Source organism: Filicampus tigris, chromosome 2 (assembly GCF_054856515.1).
Source record: "Filicampus tigris isolate MCC_2025a chromosome 2, RoL_Ftig_1.0, whole genome shotgun sequence".
Taxonomy (NCBI): Eukaryota; Metazoa; Chordata; class Actinopteri; order Syngnathiformes; family Syngnathidae; genus Filicampus; species Filicampus tigris.
Genome location: NC_141218.1, coordinates 38,528,892 through 38,551,485, shown reverse-complemented (window position 1 = coordinate 38,551,485; position 22,594 = coordinate 38,528,892). Strand labels below are relative to the sequence as shown.

At 39.5% G+C, this 22,594-nt stretch overlaps 1 protein-coding gene across 2 annotated transcripts in view; it reads right to left on the bottom strand.

The window, feature by feature from the left end:
- Positions 1-22,594, bottom strand: part of hars (histidyl-tRNA synthetase) — a 40,455-nt gene extending 17,861 nt beyond the window's left edge. The window contains exons 1-8 of one of the 2 annotated variants that reach the window (XM_086024150.1): positions 22,395-22,594; positions 21,239-21,549; positions 21,015-21,104; positions 19,942-20,061; positions 19,758-19,853; positions 19,402-19,527; positions 16,486-16,593; positions 16,293-16,391 (exon numbers count right to left, since the gene is read on the bottom strand). In XM_086024150.1, the coding sequence (XP_085880276.1) occupies positions 16,293-16,391; positions 16,486-16,593; positions 19,402-19,527; positions 19,758-19,853; positions 19,942-20,061; positions 21,015-21,104; positions 21,239-21,349 (750 nt within the window). In that variant the 5' untranslated portion in view covers positions 21,350-21,549; positions 22,395-22,594. The remainder of the gene's footprint in view (positions 1-16,292; positions 16,392-16,485; positions 16,594-19,401; positions 19,528-19,757; positions 19,854-19,941; positions 20,062-21,014; positions 21,105-21,238; positions 21,550-22,394) is intronic. The other variant, XM_086024151.1, reaches the window with a different exon arrangement.

Below are 22,594 nucleotides of genomic sequence, written 5' to 3'. Positions count from 1 at the left end.
TTGCAAAAACAATGTGTCGAAAGTAATAACACTGCATTTTAAAAAATATTTAATGTCTTCATTGAGAATTCTCAAAAAAAAATTTTTACAGGCTTTGCAGGAAAAAATGTGAACACTTGAATTAATGACCTCTAAAAATAAAACAAAAAAATCAAATAATTTAGCTCCACTTGAAGGTACAGTGTGTAAAATTTTGTGCCAGCTAGTCGTGAACAAATAGAATTTGAGGCGCATGCATTTTAAAGCATTCACACTCCAGTGCCACAGAGAGACCACATCTTGCAAGCCAACCACCAATTTCTTCAACAGAGGCGCAAAATGTCATCACAAACGACTTCTAGTATTCCCTTTCGTGACGAAGTAAGTGCATCGCATTTGTTACACATGCCGCAGGCATGATGTTGAGGAACTGCGTTGGCTATGTGTTTTGTCTCCTTCGGGTATCCATAGCAGAAGGATGGCATCGAAACATGGCAGCCTGATGTAGAGGAGGCATGCCCTATGTAATATGATTAGCGATTAGTTCACCTACAATTACACACAAAAAAATACGTTGATGTCATAATTTTTTTGTCCATGTTATTGAAATTGATTGTGGGTTTTTAAAATGAATGAATTTTGAAAAGTCAAAACATTCAACTGTTTAAAAACAGTTTGTTTTCAAACATTCACTGTCCTTTTAAGTTATTTCAAAGACTTGAGAAACGCACCAGGCTACCATCATGCAAACAGTCTACACTTTGGGACTGTTACAACTCAACCAAAGTGACATCGAGAGCCACAAATGACACCAAACAAAACATAGCAGTGAGTAGGGTTGGGCATCTTTTGAATTTCAACGATTCCAGTTTGATTTCTTGTTCCGATTCTTGTTCCAAATTATTCTAAATTTTGGTTCTTTTCAGGGTGTCCAACTTACGGTCTTTCATTTTTAGCAGCTCATAGCACAGACTGAAATTACATTTGACGCGGCTCGTGTTATCTGCCTGCCATATACTATTTTATTTCTTATGACTTTCTACACCAGGGGTCGGCAACCTGCGGCTCCTTCATCCTTATGTTGTGGCTCTGCGTGGCTTGGGAAAATAAAATCCCCTCGCTATGATGATAATGATCCCTCGCTACTTCACGCTTCAACTTTCGCGCCCTCTGTGCATCGCGGATTTTTCAGAAGCATTCATAATAAATTTAAAATGAAACAACACAGTCATATCGGGAGCTATATTGCAGAGAGACGCATTGTTTCAAAGATATGAGTTGACTTGGAGACTTTGTACATACCCACAGGCACTCATAAAAGGCGGTGACTGGTTCCCAGCGCGAGATCGACCAACGAGAGCAAAAGTGGAGTTTTCCACACACTGTACTGTACATGAGCTGACTGGGTGCGCATCATCGCAGCCTCTCACTTCGTCTCGTTCACTGTTCAAATGTGCCGTTGATTTAGTTAGAGTCAAGATACTTTCTCCTCCATATTTGTAAGAATGTGTTTGCTCTAATAAAGTTTTGTAAAAATCGGATTGTACAGTACAACAGCTGTGTTTATATGTTGTGAACGCAGTGTGCTCCTGGCCGACACCGACTTAGACATCGCCAAATAAAGTTTGAAAGTGTTTGTTAGTTTTGTCTTAGGTTGTCTTAAAATTGCTTACCTTAACTACAACCCCGCGTTGCATTTTATCTACAGGACTTTATTGATGTTATTGTGCAAAGATAAAAGTTGATGCATGATCCCCCCGGTGGGAATGCTGCTTCTTCGCTTTTGGAATGAAGTAGGAGGCGAAGAAGAAGAACAAGAAGAACAAGAACAAGAAGAACAAGAACAAGAACTAGAGCTGCAAGTAGCTGTAAAGGGCCCTCGCAGCACTGGCAACGTTGGGGTACCCGGCTCATCGGGATGCTCGCACATCTGAACTGAATAAAGCTCGCACATCTGAACTGAATAATAGAAATTATTATGTGAATAAAGTTACAGCAACTTTTGTAGTCAAGGTGAATCCAAACTTTAAACTAAATTCAAAATGGCGGACTTCCTCTTAGGTTTCGCCTATGGCTCCAAGAGGCTTTTTTTGTAGGTCCCTTCCTGTTTCATATACAGTGATCCCTCATTCATCGCGGTTAATGGGGGGACAGAACCCGCTGCGATAAGTGAAACCCGCAAAGTAGAGTCGGACTTATGATTATTATTTTATATGATATTTATTGTACAGTTATATTTTGGGGGATTTGCGCCTCTGTTACGCTGTTGCAAACCCCAACATGGTTCCCACACTTCTAAATACTTGTTAAACAATCAATTTAACTGTAAAAATGGGAAATGAAGAATATAAATACCAAGCTTGCAGGCTGTGATCAGAATTCAGCTAAGATCGACCGTGGCAGCTGACGAGCACGACGGAACGTTCGCTAAAAACAATGTTAAAGTTTAAATTTTTATCATAAAATTGACTTGCCTTAACTAGCATGCCAAAGTGTAATTTATCAGATCTGCACTTTAAAACGCTTGTCGCCGTCGTGAAAAGTGAAAGTAAAAATGGCCGCTTCTTCTTCCCTCATTCTTCTTTGCCTGCTTTTTCTTCTTCTTCTCCTTCTACTTCATTTCAAAATAGAAGAAGAAGCATGGCCGCCGGCCGGTCGGGACCTACGCTCACGAATTATAAACACAGCTCATGTACTGTACTATCCGATTTTTACAAAAATTTATTAGAGCAAACACATCATTACAAATATGGAGGAGAAAGTATCCAGCTTGACTCTGACTAAATCAACGGCACACTTGAATAGTGGACAAGACTAAGCGAGCGGCTGCGGTGACGCGCACCGAGTCAGCTCACGTACAGTACAGTGTGTGGAAAAATTAAACCCACTTGTGCTTTCGTTGGTCGATCTCGCGCTGGGAACCAGTCACCGCCTTTTATGAATGCCTATGGGTATGTACAAAGTCTCCGAGTCAACTCATATCTTTGAAACAATGCGTCTTTCTGCAATATAGCTCCCGATATGGCTGTGTTGTTTCATTTTTAATTTATGAATGCTTCTGAAAAATACACAATGCACTGAGGGCGCGAAAGTTGAAGCGCGAAGTAGCGAGGGATCACTGTACTACCAAATTTTCGTAGATGTAGGTGAAACATAAAAACCGGTGCCACTTTTTAAAAATATTCTAGAGGGCGGTAGCGAGCCATCGTTTAAAGTGTGCACAATTGTATAATTAATTATTGATTAATTTACCAGGCCTTCTATGTGTGCAAAGTTTCGTGAGTTTTCGTGCATGTTAACATTCTCAAAATCAGCATTGTTTTATTGGCAAATTGGGCATTACCATGACAACAGCTTTCTGCGAAAATTCTCAAACTTCATGTTTTAACATCATGAAGGCCTAAACACTCTTCCGAGCAAATATGAGGGAGATCTAGCTAACCTGCAAGGAGGAAAACATGAAAGAATAAAACATGTACTTCATTTAGCCAGTAGGTGGCGCTCCAACTACGATGAAAAGTTGTTCTAGATGTCATCAGGTGTAGACTTTCATCAAATGTGTGACATTTTGACAAGATATTATCATGTGGATAACATTAATCTTCTTTTAAAGTCAATGAGATTTTGAATTGTAAAGTAAATTCATAATGGTGGACTTCCTGTTAGTAGGGTTGCCAACACCCGGAAAAATAAATAAAACACCTCTCATCGGCAGGGACAGCTGACCTGACTGCCTTCAACTAGAAGGCAGATTGATACCAAAATATCGATATTCCGATCCAGAGTGCTCAATTTTAAGTACGGATCCTCAAGATAAAGTATTGATATTTGCAATTAATTCATATATACTGTATAATATATTTATTAATCCATAATTTAGAAAGTTGTATTGTCATCCAATCAGAATTTTAGCTATGTGCTTTGCTAAGAGCTTTCTGCCTTGGCAGAAAGACTGCTGGCCCTGGTCCCGCCCATCAGAACTTTGTAAACGGATTTGATTGGATGAAGAACGATCGTAAAAGAGGAAAAAAAAACATTTTTTAAGTTGTTTTTCTACTATATTTGTAATTAAAGAGTAGTATATCCACTGCCTGTACAGTAAAAATTATGCATATCTGTTTGAACTTGTAATTAATGTAAGGCTGTGTGTGTATTCTTTTGCTATTATTCATCAATGTCAATCAATCAATTATACTTGATTCTCAATCATTGCACTTGTTTATTCCACCCCAAAATTATGATGTTTGTTTACACAATGCTGACATTCATTGCACATTCCCATATTAACCTTGATCAGAGGGGTTAAAAAACAATTCATTACATACCGTATCTAGCTCTGGCGTTACCTGGTGGACAACAAATTTGTCTAGGGTTCCCTTAGTTTTGTTGAGCCTTCCGTATGCCTCCACCACTGAAAGTATGTTTGTTTGAGGTCAGTCAATCCACCATGGACTATGGAAAAAGTGCGCCGGCAAACAGTGTAGTGCATTTGATAGATATTTTCTCTCACTTTTTCGACCCATGTGTTTTTTGCTTTCGAGTCCTGTGTACTTTTGCCATTTCTGCGGTGGAGTAGTGCTTCTGCCGGTCGCATTGCTGCTCGAAGGTGTGTCACCGTGTCATTCACGTTGCTTTGTTTGTCTTGCGCTATCGAGTTTGGCGACATTACCTCGACCAATAAGATAAGCGGATTCGGTATCGTCGTACTCGTGTATGAATATGCTGTCACCTCATTGGTCAAAGCGCAGAGAGGTCCTAGGACCATTACCGTAAGTTGTCGTATAAAGGCAACTGTTGTTCATTAATTACATGAACATTTTACGGACTATTTTTGTCCCTCACGATATTACGGGACAGTGCATCCCTTTACAGCTAAATACGGGACCCGTACTTATATTTCTAAATACGGGACGATTCCGTTTTTCAAGGGACGGTTGGCAGCCCTACCTGTTAGGTTTAGCACATGGCTCCAAGAGACTTTTTTGTAGGTCTTGACCTGTTACATATACCACCAAATCTTAGTAGATAAAGGTCAAACGTAAAATCAGGGCTGATTTTTTTTTTAATTCTAGGAGGCGCTAGCGAGCCTTTTTTTAAACAATTCCGACGTAAAAAAAAAAAAAAGATAATTTCACCAGGCCTGATGTGTGTGCAAAGTTTCGTGAGATTTCACGCGTGTTTAGACCGTCAAAATCAGTGTAGTTGTATTTGCGAACTGCCCGTTGCCATGGCGAGAGCTTTTTACGATAAATCACAAATATCTAGGTCTACAGAGTCTTCCGAGCAATTCTGAGGTAAACCTGGTTAACCTGCGAGGAGAAAAAGATTAAAGAATAAAACATGTACTTCCTTTAGCCAGTAGGTTGTGCTACCACGACGATGAAAAATAAGTTTGGAGATGCCTTCAGGATTCGACTTTTACCAAATGTCAGTAGTTTTTTAGAAGAAATTATCATGTGGGTCAAGTTCCAGCAGCTATTGTAATCAGAGCAAATTCATACTTTAAATTGAATTCAAAATGGCCGACTTCCTGTTTGGTTTAGCATATGGCTCCAAGAGACTTTTTTGTAGGCCTTGAACTGTTACATATAACACCAAATTTCCGTCGATCTAGGTGAAAAGTACAACCGGGGCTGAATTTTTAAAAATTTCAAGGGGGCCCTAGGGAGTCATTTTTTACAAGTTGCACAAAAAAATAAAAAAATATTGATGATTTTGCCAAATATATGTACGTTTAAAGTTTCATGAGATTTCGAGCATGTTCAGACCCTCAAAATGAGCGTTGTTTTTTTGGTGAACTGCGTGTTGCCATGGCAACAGCTTATCGCGAAAAATCACAAATTTCATATTTTAATATTAGGAAGTCGCAAACACCATTCCGAGCAAAGATGAGGACCTGGTTAACCGGCTAGGATAAAAACAAAGAAAAAAAAAAAACCATGTATTTCCTTCAGCCACTAGGTGGCGCTACCACTACGATGAAAAATAAGTTAGTAGATGTCTTCGGCCCTTGGCTATCATCAAATAGGAACAATTTCGAGAAGTTTGAATGATTTGGGTCAAGATAAAACTGTATTTATTGTCACATTGAATAATCAGACTTTGCGGCACCTTCAAGGCCACGCCCTTCGCTGAAAAGCCACAATATTTGGCGTAGAGCAAGATCAACGTCTTGAGGCTTTTCTGAGAGATTTTCAGTCGGATTCGTTCAACGGGCTCTGTGCAGTAAATAGAAATGTGAAAAAAAATTGGCCACTAGGTGGCGCTATATGTATAATGGAATATTATCACATAGATGTCTTCAGGTCGCGACTCTTTACGTACAGGTGAAGTTTGGGATTTTTTGGAGCAGATGCAGGGGAGTTATCAAGGTTTTTCTCCTGTATGGCGAAGGAAAAAAATTACGCCAATTTTAAGGCCCCACCCTGTCATGTAGTTTATCAAAAATTCAAAAAAATGTTACCAGTTGTTTCCCTACGTCTTAAGATGATATATCCGAAGTTTGAAGTCAATCAAAAGAATCGTCTGAAACATAGGTGCAAATGTATGCACCCTGTAAATGTGCAAAAATGGTCCAAAATTGGACATTCAAAAATTCATAGCTTATTTCCTGTACACTTTAGACCAGGGGTGTCAAAGTCAAATGGACGGAGGGCCAAATAAAACATTTTGCAACAAGCAGAGTGAGAGAATGTTCATTGAAATTTTTTAAAATGTCCAGATTGGATCGGGTCCTTCGCGCCTGCTGATGATGTCACGCTTTATATTTCTGTCATCGATTTCTTTGCCTCGATGTTTGTCACCACCCTGGCTGTTGTGTTTTTATGTTCCGAGTTATTAAATGAAAAATAAAATAAAATACATTACTGCTACTTTTGCGAGGCAACTCGTACGTCACTTCCGCTTATGACCCGCTGCCCGTCTTGTGAAATAATGTGAAGTAAAGAGGATCATATGATTGGTATGATGTCTCCAGCTGACTCTATTTTAGAGTGGCAAGGTATGGATGTGGGTGCTCCTGTCAGAGAACACAGGCCCGTATTCCACTTGACACGTCTATTTATTGTGGTCTGCAACAACACAGACAAAGAATAACCTAGCAACATCATCCAATGCATATCCATTTTGTTAACAATATGCCTAAACATTACAATTCACTGTATTAAGCAATTAAACAGCCAAACAATACATACAATACACATTCACACGTTTCATCACTAGAATAGTTAGCATTCTAGCCGAAATAACTAACTAGTGTTCATCAACGTGGCATCACTCACGTGAACACATCAAGGCTATTACGTACAGCAGTTACCTGACACGAACCTAAATTATTAAACTCACCTTTTAACATTTACACACAACAACAAACGAGGTGAAACACGGGAAATCTGCACTACTGAGTTTGCTGGTATAAACAAACTACGAGCTAGCTGTGTCGAAGGAGGAAAATGAAAAGAAACCATGTCTCTCGCTATCAACACTGAGCGCTTGAGGAGCGTTCAACGCCTGCTCACAGTGTGGGACATCTCATAACTACATCGAAACTCAATGAATTTATTATCAAATGCCAACAATTACTAATACTAAAACAACATGGGAATTCTAACATTAAGTATTTCTTAATAAAGCGTGTTTTACTCCAAATAACTTTTCACTACAATCCGATTCTGAAAGCCACGAAAAGTTACGTGAAGTCTTCAATCGGCATGCAGACAACCGAAGGACGATCCTCGCAAAAGTAGCGGTAATGTTCGTTATAACAACAGCCAGAGAATGGCAAACATAGATGCAAATAAATATATGACAGAAATAGTGTAAGGAATTGGATTATCTGTGTTGTGGTCGAAAGTGTGTCTTGGCAAGTTATGTTGTTTCCGAGGTTGATGAATGCATCGAGCGGCTCGCTGGATGGGAGGGCATGCGAGCGAGAGGAGCCAAGGACGAAGAGGAGAGCCGTGGCTCTTTTTTGACTGAACGGTTGTCGTACTGAGTCCGCTGATAGTGTAGTGGTACACACGCCTGAGTTGTGTGCGGGCAGCGTGGGATCGATTCCCGCTCAGTGACAGTGTCTATGTGTGCCCTGCGACTGGCTGGCGACCAGTTCGGGGTGTAGTCTGCCTTCGCCCATTGACGGCTGGGATAGGCTCCAGCAACTCCCGCGACCCTATATAGGATAAGCGGTTTGGAAGATGACATGACATGGTTGTCGTACTGTATTGGCGTCAGCTGCGGCCCACAGTAGCCGGTTGGACTAATAAAAACGTGATAATTAAACTACGTCTGTGTTCTTGGAAGACGCTACAATATATTTTAAAGTGTGATGTCATCGGTAGGCGCAAAGGACCCGATCCCATCTGCGACTCACATCGGCTTGCTGCGGGCTGGATCTAATAATAAATCAATATCATCGCACAGGCCGTAGAAAACCTTCCCGCGGGCCACATCCGGCCCGCGAGCCTTGACTTTGACATATAAGCTTTAGACTATGGCTGCAATGGATCTTTTTGTACGTCTCGGGGTGCTATACGTGCCTGCCAAATTTCGTAGGCCTAGGTCAAACGGGCTGGAATTCTATTTTGTTTTCCTACTCTAGGTGGCGCTACAGAGCCATTTCGTTTGCGTCATTTACGGTGACTTTAAAATATCAAATTTTTCGCAAGGCCCGATGAGACTGCAAAGTTTGGTGAGTTTTTGTGCATGTTTAGGGGTTCAAAAATGCGATGATTTGGTCAGAAAAAAAAAAATAATAATAATAATAATTTCTACAAAAACAATAGGGTCCTTGCAGCTTTCGCTACTCGGGCACTAACAAGAAGAACAAGAACAAGAAGAAGAGGCCGCTTTTACTTTCGCTTTTCACGACGATGACAAGCGCTTTAAAGTGCAGGATTGGATAAATTACACTATGGCATTCTAGTTAAGGTAAGTCAATTTTATGATTAAAATGAAAACATTGAGGTAGTTTTTAGCGAACGTTTCGTCGTGATCGTCAGCTGCCGTGGTTGAAGCTGCCTACAGCTTGGTATTTATATTCTTCATTTTGCATTTTTATAGTTAAATCGACTTGTTTAACAAGTATTTAGAAGTGTGGGAACCATGTCGGAGTTCGCAACAGCGTAATAGCGGCCCAAATCCCCCCAAAATAAAACTGTACTATAAATACCATATATAATAATAATATTAATCATAATAATAATAATAAGTCCGACGCTACTTCGTGGTTTTTCACCTATCGCGCCAGGTTCTGTCCCCCCATTAACCGTGATGAATAAGGGATCACTGTAAAAGTGCCCGATTTAAGTGTATTGTAACGTCTTCCAAAGACACGACGTCAGACGTAGCTTAGTTATGTGGGCCATAGTCCACGCCAACTACAGTGCAACAACAGTTCCGTCATAAGTACACACGGCTCTCTGGTCCTTCTAGCCGTCCGCTCACGTCAATCCAACGAGTCGTGTGATTCATTCAGGAACATCGGAAACAACACAATTTAGCAAAACACAAATGTCACCACAACACAGATAACCTAATTTGTTACAGTATCTTATTTGACTCAAAAATGTGTATCGTGACTGGTATCTTCTTATTCAATCAAAGTTTTGAACTTTCTTCAGAACTTGTGCAATGTCAGTGATCAGCCTTCTTCAGAGACGTTTGACAGAACTTGATGACGTGTGAGTAGGGAGCTGGCGTGCTCGGAAAGCCCAGTGACACCAAAACTATATCTGAACAAAGTATTTGATTTGTGTTTGTTCGTTTGTTTAATTGTAGTTGTGAATTGTACGATTATTGTGACCTAAAAATATGAAAATAAAATTATATAGTCACTGTCAATCGAAAATCTTGTACGTCCAAATATGGTCCAATTCATTTTCATCACAAATCGATTGTAATGATCCATCCTTACTTCGACTGTAATTTTATGCAATTCTGGCTCATTTTAAGCGGTGAAAATAGCAATTTAGAAAATAAGTGTGTGTGTGCGACACAATGACATGTCCTCCTCCATCTGCTGATTGCGGCATTTTTTTTTGACAATAATGAGTGAAAATAGTAAGGTTCGCTGGATTACGTTGGCTTGTTTAATATGAATCGATGAGATGCTTTGTTGCAAAAAGACCCCCTCACGTGTGTCATGAGGTAAGTCTCCGTTTCATTTTAATATCCACTTTAGATGCGGTTAGGTGGATCATTGTTTTATTTACTGCATCACTCATAACTTTAAACCTGAAAGAAGGCGTTTTGTGAAGGCGTTGGAGCCAAAATGAAGATGTATTGCATTGAGCAAGTGTGTTTGCTGGTGCGAAGTTTCAAAGGCTGGGGGCACGATGGGGGCTTCACATGAGTGCAGACTTTGAAGTACTCAAATGTCGCCGGCTTGGTTTTTGTACTCTTTTAATCAATTCAAGCGTCAAATTACCGATTGAATGGATTTTGTAGGTAGTAGGGGTGTAACGGTTTTTGTATTCGTCCCGTACGAATATGCTTTAGTCGAGGAGCCGGGCTTCAAAAAAGTCAACGCCTGAGGCCAAGCGACTGCCACATTTGTTGTTCAACTGTGTGTCGCCCTTGTTAGACCTCCGTGCGGTTTGTTGCAAATAACACTTCAAACATGCTGTAACAGATTGGGTTATCTGTGGTCGAATTTGTGTTTTGCCGAATTGTGTTGTTTCCAAGGCTAATGAATGCTTCGCGCGGACTGCTAGATGGGAGGTGGTGCGGGCGAGAGAGGAGGACCGGAGGACGAAGGAGAGGGAGCCGTGACGCTTTGTGAATATAACGGTTGTTGTACTGTATTGGCGTCGGCTGCGGCCCACAGTAGCCAGTTGGACTAATAAAATGTGTTGATTAAACTAGGTCTGACGGCGTGTTCTTGGAAGACGCTACAATGCTAACACATGTAAGATGGCACTATGCCGATACAGTTATCGGGGTTAGAAAAAAGAAACACCCTCAACACCAACAACTTATCCACGCTACTTTTAAGCAGCCTGGAGAAGTGAAAGCAAACAGAGCTAAACATATTTGTAATTACTGAAGCAATCGGCATATACATAGCAACATGTATGCGCCCATATGCTTTAGTCGAGGAGCCGGGCTTCAAATGTTTGTTAAACATGCTGGAGCCCCGTTACAATGTTCCATCCCGGGCAAATATTAGCAAGACCGTGGTGCCTGTCATATACAAAGGCACAAGAGCCGTGGTGGAGCATGAGTTGTCCTCTGTTGCTCTTATAATCAAGTTAAAGTTATTAGTTGGCAAGTGCTACCTGACTTTATCTGCAACATCATTCTATCCATACAAGAAAGGGTGTTTTCCTGTGTTTAATCTTTTTTATCATCATTATTATTATTATTAGATGAACAACCCTAATGTGCAAAACCCTAAGTTTTTCTTCTATTTTGTGCTTATATGACAGGGAATAATTTTTGCTTTATATCAAATTGAATTGTATCTTGCTCTCTGTTAAAACTAAATCTAAAAACAAAAAACAAAAAAAAAACTAGTCTTATGCATTTGAGACTTATTGCTGTATTGCTGTTCTACACTTAGTGGCAAGGCAGGAGAACAGAACAACTTTGTTCTCATCTCTCACTGGCTTTTTATCAACAAATCAGTCATCATTCAATAGGGCCACACCAAAATCTAGAAAAATTATTGATGTTTTGCTTTATTACCTAGCTGGTGTTTTTCAACTACAGAATAAATAAAAATAAATATAGCTTCACATATCTTTACCTACACTGATTACCGTATTTTCCGGACAATAAGTTGCTCCATAGTACAAGTCGCACCAGCCATAAAATGCATAATAAAGTGGAAAAAAACATATATATACATAAGTCGCATTTTGGGAGGAAATTGTGTGGTTAGTACACATCATTTCCACCGAGCTACGATGCTACAAGTAGCATACAAGAAAGTTACGGTAAAATAACTTTAAACTCATCAAAACGATTGTAGATCGCTTCAATAAGTCTTTTATTCATCCCCGACCATGTAGAATGTTTATAAGTCTCCAAAAGTATTTATGTATTTGGTTGTAATCATGTCTTCCTCTCCTCTCTGGTGAGTGTGCTCCTCCATACGTGTGTGGCTGCATGATGCAATACCCCAGCCAGAGGCAGGCAACTGCCTGTTTGTGGTTCGTTCTTATTCAACCATCGTCTGTAAGTAACTTAGACAATTGTGTGTACCGGTAATGACCATGCAACATTTATATAGGAGCTGAATTGTGGCTGATTGTACTGTGTTGTTGACTGAACATCCTAATTGCTATCGCTAATGCTAATCGCGGTTGCTAATCGTTAGCATGTCTGCCTGTTTGTGGTTTATTCTTGTTCAACCATCGTCTGAAACTCACTTAGACAATTGTGTGTAATGACATTTATATACGAGCTGAATTGTGGATGATTGTACTAATCGCTATCGCTAATGGTAATAGCGATCGCTAATCGTTAGCATAGGCTCATCTTGTTCATGTCTATGAAAATACATGTGTATATAATGCATAGATTGATAGTATTTTCTGTTTCTTGTGCAGTTTCACAATATAAACAGGCAACTTTGCTGCACACCTGGAGACAGTGGAGTTTGTCTGTGAATGTTTAGCTGTTTGGATAAGCTGGCATCCTTGATTAGCAAGGCCTGTTAGTTTAACAAAACATTAGACTTTAGCCGTTTAAATTATTCATGCATTTTAATAGCTTTTAGGATGTATATTATGTTTCTTTATGTTGGTTACAATAAAATGTGAAATGATATAGAAGTAATTGTCATGGCTTGGCTAGTGCTGTATTTATGATGTTTTGTGGCTTCAGCGCTAAAGCGCCTGCAGAGGGAGGCAAAACATAAGTCACAAGTCAGCACTAACAATCCATGACAGTAATGTGTTAATAATTTCACACATAAGTCGCTCCAGAGAACAAGTCGCACCCCCGGCCAAACTATGAAAACAAGTGCGACTTATAGTCCGCAAAATACAGTAATTACTTTAGTGTTGATTAAAAAATGTTGAAGCCGTCTTATGAAACCTCATGAAAATAAATTCACACGAGTGTAAATGAGTATCCACTACACTGATGAGTTAACAAATATGACGGTAAAGTTCTGCGCGCTGTAGGCTTAGGCTTGTAGTGGGAGGATCCATCAAGCTCGTGAGAAACGTACTCCGTTAAACTCCGACTATGTATACCTTAGGGTTGTCAAATTAGTGCATTAACTGCAATCTGTTGATTATAGTCACAGTTAAAGCGTTGTTTTTTTTTTTTTTTATTGCATTAATCTAATTTTTAATCTCTAACTTTACTGTTTCTGTATGATGATGAGATCCATTTTGATGCATGGGACTTGTGCTTGAGTTGTTGGGGGTGTAAAAAACAATGGTCAGGTCCTGAAGTGGACACTGATTGGCTGTCATTGTGTTTGGCATAAACTGGTAGGCTCCTGTTGTAGGTGAGAGGGCAAGTTCAGGAGCAGAGAGAAGGCGTGAAAATGGAGGAGCATGTGAGAGTTGTTCGTCCGATAAATGGTCAATTAAAAAAAACGCCCTGGCAGCACTATTGATAAAGGCAGAGTGATATGCCTTCTTTGTAAGAAAGACTTTGCTTACCAAAGCAGTTCAAGGCTACCACATACAGTACCGGTAAATGCAGAGTAACTAGCTGCGACGAAAGCCACGGCTAATGATACGTCACTTGTCAAATTGGTCAGTATGTTTTTATCAACACCCGCTAAAATGAGTTAACCCACATACAGCGGGTTGGTAAGTAATAATTTTGAACCCTGGTTATACTGTGTTATTTTTTTCACATTCCTGAGTGTCATAACTATTTGTATAGGAGCTGTAGCTAAAGAGTAGGCCAATGCTGTTAGCCATTATCTGCTGGCCAACCCGCGGCTCACCACCTGCATGCAACTCTTTGGCCAGTTTCATGCGCCTCCTGAAGCCCTTTTTGAAAATGATCTTAGCTGTGCGCAGCGTGCCGTTAACCCCATTATTGTGTATGTGATGAGGGGTGGGGAGCATGGAATGGTGCCTTAAAAGTTCCTTGCTAAGTCTTGTTTCACTGCCAAATAATGTGCGTGAGTTCTTAAAATGTAATTTTACTCGCCAGTGTGGCATTTCCGCACCTCACTTCTGGGTTCATGTTACGCTGCCAATCAGGTGCCTGTATTTGCAATACAATACATTGTAGTACAATATTTGCAATACAGGCACCCGATTGGCTTTGTAACCCACGTGATAATTTGACACGTCTGAAGAAAGGCACTGATGATTGGCTGACTGGCGCATGTGACATTTCTCCATATATAAACAAAAGCCAGTGGTGTACTCTCAGAGCTTCAGTACATTATCTTCCGAAAAAAATAAATAAATAAATAAATAAAAATAAAAATAAAAAAAGATACGTGACTGCGACGTGCCGTCGTCTGCTGGGGAGCAGGGTCCGTGGTTGAGACTTCCACTTTTTGGAATGTGTGCATTATTATTTGCTAAAAACAATAAACTTGATCAGTTTGAACATTAAATATCTTGTCTTTGTAGTGTATTCAATTCAATACACTGGTGTTTAGATTAAAAAGATGACAATTGTGTGTGTTCATGTCCCGTGAAAGAAGATTTGAAAACGCCACGTTACCATTTCATGCAGGAGCTCAGCTTATTCACACATAATTATCCAGAGAGTAATAATACACATACATGGTAATTATTACTCTATCCACAGCAGATATGAATTATGATGCTTCTTAGTCTACAGTATGTGCATCATACGACTTATTTATTATTTTAAGTTTTACGAAGGAGAGCAATTGTAAGATCAGTGTTTTCCAACCTGTGGAGCCAAGGCACATATTTTGCGTAAGAAAAACGTCATGGAAAACCACCAAACAAAAATAACAAAAGTATGCATACTGAAATAATGATCTTGTCTCAGTTTGGTCACACATGTACTTACACAGTGAGAACCTTAGGCTTGTATAGCTGAACACAAAGCGGATGTATTTGCAAGGAACCATGACTTATTCTGTTGTATGAATAGCAACATAGATATACAGGGTAGTTGTACCTTTTGCCTGCCACAATATGTCACTGGCATAGATAGAAAAACAATAATAATAATTTAATAATACAATAATAATAATAATAATAATTAAAAAAATAATGCTGTGAATATACCTCTTCGTTTAAATACAAGACAAATGATATTTCTAAGAGTCAACGCATACCGATCCGAAAAAGTGAGCACAAAACCGATCCCAACCGTGGCTTTTGTGAACCGTTCCACCCCTAATATTTATATTGATTTATTACCCACCCCTATGTTAGCCACATTCTTCTTTTGTGCACGGTTGAGGGAAGAGGGGAATTTGCCCTGGCAATACCAGAGGTATGCCTAATATAAGTTAGTACTTTCTGCTCAAAATGTCAGCACACTTCCAAAAAAATAAATAAGTAATATGGACACCGTAGAAATGTTTTTTTTTGGCAAATGTTGATTCAATAGTGACGTAACATTAACACGTGTGGATGTTACATTAATGTGATTGATTATATAACCATTTGTATTGTTAACATTCCTTTCCCGATTATAAATACAGTACCAAAAAAGCTGTAAAAGCAGCAGCTTAAGAAAAATGTAAAAAAAAAAACAAATTCACATATAACACAATTGAGATTGTTGGTGTGGTCCTCGGAAATTGTTTGTTTCTCACATGGCCCCTTCGAAAAACGAATTGCCCACCGCTGACACTATGGGACTACACGATCAGTTGACTTGGCACAGTTCTCTACGGCAGAGGTCCAGCTCAGATCCACAATGTTTTTCTTGCACCACAAATATTTTGTTGGCCGTTGTAGCCGCTGCACAGCAATACCCATGAAGCCTGTCGACTTGGTGTAGACCCCAGCACTCAGCTAATGCCGGCTCTCCACGAGACGTGAGGTTTGTTGGTTTGAACAAGTTTGCAAATGAGGCAACAAATTTTGAGCTAAGTCAAACACTTAGGGGCCCTTCCACCCAAAAAAAAAAAAAAAAGAAAAGAAAATGCAATATGCTTTGAGCACAAATGCGCTGTGACAGTATGCCTCAGATTGGTCTTGTTTGAGCAAGGCTCTGCTCTCCTTCCTTTCCTCATGCTTAATTAATGTTTAGACTTCGTTACACTGACTATAGGAAGTAATTTTGATTAAAAGAATACAGGATTGATCCTTTTGCAAATGGAACTCCGGCCGTGGTAGGGTCAACTTAAAATGCTCCTTTGCTAAGTGAACAGGTAGCATACGCAAAGAAGAAATTCTCCCTACCTTGTCCAGTTTGTCCACTGTTGAACAGATGGTGCGAAACATGTCATCTGGAACACCGCACACAGCAAACATCCCATCAAGGATGCGTCTGTCATTGACCTTAAACACAGAACAAAGATGACACCATCATTCAATACTTTTGCTAATATTCAGATGATATTTAAATTGGCTAAGATCCTCTGTGTGATGATACCTTGATGCAGAAGTCTCCAAGGTCCAGCTCACTGAGGATTTCATGGACAATCCTCAAACACTCAGCATCTGGAACCATGCTATCATACTGCCCGGCAATGTCAAAATCCTACAGTGCAGAGAATTATTCATGAAAAGCAGCATTTGTGAACTGTCAACCAACAAAAAAATTCTAAGACCAATGAAGCAAGAGGGTTGCCTGCTCGACCGGCAAATACCAACCACTAAAGAATAATAATTTTAACAAAGTCTTTGACAAAGACACAGTGGATACTGTAGGAACCCACGCAGCACGGTTGATGTCTCCAGCCATTTTGAGGACTAAGTGTTAGGGATATCGATACATATTGATTTTTTTTCTATTGAAAATAATGACCCGAAGAAAAATACATTTAAGTTATTTTATTTTAACATAATATTACCCTTTAATAAGAGGTCAATGTAACTATGAAAGAGTGAAATAAACTGGTCGACATAAAATTTAAGTTTAAATTAACTTCATTTTAAAGATGTGCTTAGAAGGACTGAGAAATGTTTGAAAAACTGTCACAATCTAAGTATTTCATATCAGTCAATATTGAGATTTATTGATTTAGTTTTAAACCTTTTCTTTAAATAACAGTTATCTGTTTTTGTACATCGTTATGTAGTGTAATGTGCAGTTTGTCCTCCATCATTGCATTGTAAATGCTTATTTTCTTTAGGTCTACCCCAAAGCAGTTGTTGACACATATATTAGCCTTCATTCAATGTTCATCCAATGTATGTGAAAGAATACTCTCTTGCACTGCTGCATACATCATCGTTGACCAACCGTCTTAGCACTAATTTATCTTTTTAGCGGACTCATTATTGCCATAGTCCATTCATATTTTACTTGCTTGATTTTAAGATGCGATGTCGGTGTTGGATAAGGCTAACTACTGCTATCATGTCAAAGACAAGAACTTCTCTACTTGTATACCATGGCTCCATCCACGGGTTTTCACGCATAATATAATTTAATTGTAAGAGTTGTACTGAGTCGAGTGGTCATTTATTTGAGCAAAGTTACGGTGCTGGCTCGCTAGACGCGAGCATAGCGCACGGCCGCCAGGCCCACGAGCATAGCGCACGGCAGCCGGGCCCACGAGCATAGCGCACGGCCGCCTGGCCGAGAGGTATCTGGACGGAGGAGGGGTAATCTCAGACAGGGGTATTGTCAGACCGGAAAGGGTATTCTCAGAAAGAAAGAGGTGGAGTTTTCTTTTCTTTTTTTTTTTTTTTAACTCCTCCCTGTGACGTAACCTGCCTGCAAACAGAAGCACGTCACTTTCTCAGTATCAGCGTTCAAAGAGCCTTGCCTTTTACTAATGACGCCCTGAGAGAACGGTAAGTGACGCTTCGTTTAGCTGTGAAAATATGTTGTATATTACATTTAAATCAAGCAAATTATAAAAATGACTGTTTATGATTGTAACACTATCAAAAATAACTTTGGTTATCGTTACCTGCATAAATTTCATCCTGTTTCCGTGAGAATGCCATGTTTGTCGGCAAAGGACATATGTATAACTTTTTTGCTTAGTTATTGTAATGTCATTCTATGGAGTAATCACTACAATCATTTGTCATCAGGGCCTCAAACAGGTAGTTGTTTTATTCGAAGTGTAAGTTCCTCAGACGTCAATTATTTCCACATTGGAGTCAGACTTCATGTCTGTAATTCATGTCGTTTTAACAAACGGTAAAATGCAATGGGCATGTTATATATTTTTATATTCATTATATTTTAGCATTCACTCTTTGCAGATGCATCACTCTATCATTCAGGGAACTGTTAATTTTCCAGTGCAGCGCTGCACTCAATGCTGCAAATTATATCACTGTCCGCTTTGCCAGAATTTCAAAAATATCTAGTCCTACCCCTTACATAAGATCCTACTTTTCCTCTGATATTCTGTACAGTATTGAACAAACTACGATTACTACAATTATACAATACTTTCTAAATATGTAGATATTTAACAACTATAACATGAATATTACAAACAACTACTGGTCATAACATTCTGATACAGGTATATAAATATTATCACAAGTTTCTTTTTATAATGCAACATCATGACAACTTTTTAGAAGTTAAAAGTATAAGTAGAAATATTGAGTATTATAAGTAGAAACAGTACGATGTGCACACGTCGATGTTACAAAGGCTTTTCTAAATTTCTATACTATAGTTAAATATAGCCAAGTGTTATAAAATTATGGTTGTTACAATCAAAAGTTCTGGTTCTGGTTCTTCAAGGTACTTGACGTAGTATCACGTCAGAGGAAACTAACTTATGGGTTATGATCGCACTGATCTCAGAAGCAGATGTCTACCAGCCTATGGAGTAACTATAAGTTTTAAACATAATCACGTTACTGTCACGCTTATACGCTGCCTGATTGTCACAAAAAGGGGGGGGGGTGGATGCCAATAGTAAGCGGTGTTAATGCGTGTTTTACAAGTTGTTGTGAAAATGTAATCTTTTTTATTTTCATCACTTTTATTTTCAAATCTTTACTATCATCACTTCATGTTGAAAATATAAACTCTTTTATTTGCAAAACTGAAACGTTTTTATTTGCAAATCTTTACGACCACCACCACTCCCTTTCTGAGAATACCATTTCCGGTCTGACAATACCCCTGACTGAGACTACCCCTACGCCGGCCAGATCCCCTTGGCCGGGCCCGCGAGCATACTTTTGTTTCTGCACCAAAAATTGAAGAGGATTTAAACAAAAAACACTTCTGGAGTACTTTCTTGTCAAACATTTGCACATTCTGGCAAAAAACAGGCAACTTCCATTTGACCAAATTGGGCAAATCAGTGAAATGTTAACAATACAAAGAATCACAGTTCAATAGGATGAATTAAAATGGACTTACACACTGGTAAAACTCTCGATAGCGTCCACGGGTCATTGCAGGGTTATCACGGCGATAGACCTTAGCTATATGATAGCGCTTGATGTTGGTTATCTTGTTCATCGCCAGGTAACGAGCAAATGGCACCTGAGAGTGAGGATATTAAGGCCAACATCATTTTGTTGTGATCAAGGGTATTTGAGAGATTTAAAATATTGGCTTATATTAGTTGTCCTTCATTTGGCTTGCTGGATACACCCTGATGAAAAACAGAATGAATCATTCAATATTTTGTGTTATTTCAATCTGATAGAACTACATGTAAACCTCAGCACCCTTGGACTATGACCTGGGATGGATGTATACATTAAGGATACGGTGAGGTCATATCTGAGGGACAGCAGCTCGCCTCCTTGGTCTTTAAGGTCATAGATGAGCTTGGAGTCTTCACCATACTTTCCTGTCAGGGTCTCCTACATATCAACAAGAACAAAGTATTACGTCTCAAAGATGAACAAATATTAACAATTGACATTTGTGTACGGTTGCGTGAATCCTGACCTTGAGTTCAAAAACAGGTGTATCGATTGTTTCTGCTCCATGACGTTTGAAACAGCTGACGATGGTGTTAAAAACTTTCTCTCTTATTGCCATCTGCTTAGGGTTGTAGTCTCTCGTTCCCTGAAACAAGCACGATTTGCCAAGTTTAACTGATTCCAAAAGATAGTGCAGTTCCTCTCCCATGCTTGGACACCGGGTGACGCAACTACTGTGGTCTGATTTAAAGTTTTAGCTGTATGCCAACTATGCATAATAACAGTGATAGTGGCTGTAAGGGACAAAGTACTATAGCCAAGTGATCCGTTCTTCTTAAATCTTTACTTCCTGCATGATGTATCATGTGTCAGCAATATGCATATTCATATTCATTGCATATTCATTTCATAATTACATTTTAATTGAATGAAATATATTCAATGTCATATTTACATTAACAAAGTCTGCTTCGCATAATCACTGCTGGTTTTCAGTGAAACGGAAGAATTATCGGGCATTAAAAGGTACTACGAGTTTTTGTTACGGATCATCTTAGTCTTATAATGTATGAGCAGTAAACCACTCAGTGCTATCTGGCTGGTTGTTACTGCTGCCAGAACCATAATGATAAGCAGAAAATACAAACGAAAAGCTTATGTAAAATATACACAACAAACTCCAAATGCAACACACACATCTTTTTGAAAACTTCCAAAAATTCTCTTCCAAAAATTCTCTTAAAGGGAAGTCGAGCCAAACATATTTTTTTCAAGAATATGTTCCCAGCAGGCCCACTAGTTGAAACAAGTCAATAGGATTAATATGAAATATGAGTTAAACAGCAAAATCCACCATTTTTTTGCCATCTCAGGGGGCGGCCATTTTGTCACTTCTGTCAACTGAAAATGACATCACAGACCCTCAGGGCTCAAGTAACGACCAAACACTGCTCACCTGTTTTCTGAATCTGAGCTATGATAAGGGAGTAAAACTTAAAACATGGTCACACTTTCTTTTACAGATTTCCAGGAAAGCTTGGAATGGTTTCAATGATCCACAAAAAAATATCTCAGTCAGATGCAGCACAGTGGACTTACCTTAGCTGTTTTGAGAACAAACTGATGTTTTCCATCATCTCCTCCCAACTGTGCCTTCAGAGCAAGAAGTTTGGCAACTTCTTTGTCAATCTGTGTAGGACAAACCAGTAACAGAATGTTGAACATGTGACATTACCACAACTGTGGTTCACATTTTACATAAGATGTTGTGGGATTGTAATAAAATAACATACACGTGCATGTGCAATACACACAATACGTACCTGTGCCACAGTGATTCCCATCGAAGAACACCGAGATTGGACACAGTTTGCAAGTTGGAAGCCAACCATAGCAGAGCAGGTCCGGACAGCAAACATGCCGAACATGTTCATTTAGCAGCCAAGGGGACAGAACCGTGTCAAAAGTAACATCCGAAGTTCAGGAGTGCATTATCCAGTGGTATTGTGGCATCCAATAGATCGAGTAGGTAGAATGTATTCCATCGATGGTCAATGTATTCCGTGGGATGGCCAGCAGGACAACCAAAGGTCAGGCAGGAAGAACAGGAGAAAAGTGGTAAGCAACCCTATCACTAGGGGTGGTGGTGTGTGATGCATCATCATTACCCCAGATGAGGAGGACAGAACATAAAATGTACCAAGTCAATCAAAGTATCCGGCCGAATGCAGTCCACACACAGACAGTCCTTAACGTAGTACAAAATCTGTATGCAATACATCAGATGCACTGTACACGAATACTGTAGTTGAATAGCACTGTGCAAACGGGCTTCAGTTCCACAGTCAACTGCAGCAAATACGAACGTAACGTAGTTGATTGGGTACAGATCAGGGCGAGGGCGTCTCGTTTTAACGAAAATGGCGGAGTGGCACCTTGTCAGAGTATGTTTTTTTAGGTTCTACAGTGCATTTTATGATCATGCGACTTTTGTGGTTATAGGTGGTTCTGATAATGGATGGATGCACTTCAGTATGTTTGCACTTCTAATGCAGCTCGTCCACCCGGTTAGCTATTGCATCAGCCGTCTGAATACAATTAAGACGCTACTTTAGAAGAAAAAGTCAAGATTTAAGTATTGAGAGCGTATGTTTATACTTTTTGGAAATATTTATACTGCTTCCTGGACTTTTGCAAACATGTCTGGCCTTTTTATCTCAGGTGGGCAAAAGTCGAAAGGTAGGTAACCATAAGAATGAATGAACGCCGTTTTGTTTGTCGTTAAATCCCATGAAACAACTTCCGGAGGAAAGCGATCAACAAAAATGACCTGACAATACTGATTCTGACGTGAGTTGCCGTATTATATTTCATGTCTTCCCACCTTGTCATTCACTCGTGTGTGACATATGTGCTAAAGAACCGTCAAGACTATAATCAAAGGCCACTTCACTTGTACGCAATTATAACATTGCTTACCTGCTCTTTGCTTGCCTTCTCAGACTTCATCTTCCGAACTATGTCACCTTGTATTTTAATCGCTTCTTGGATCTGAGTTTTGCCTTCCATTATTTGTCTAAGACGTATTTCGCTATCTACTCGCACCCACGCTCACGGCCTGTGTCTGAAACCACAACCGTGCTGGGCCGTAGACATAGATAAATGGACAACTGTGTCTT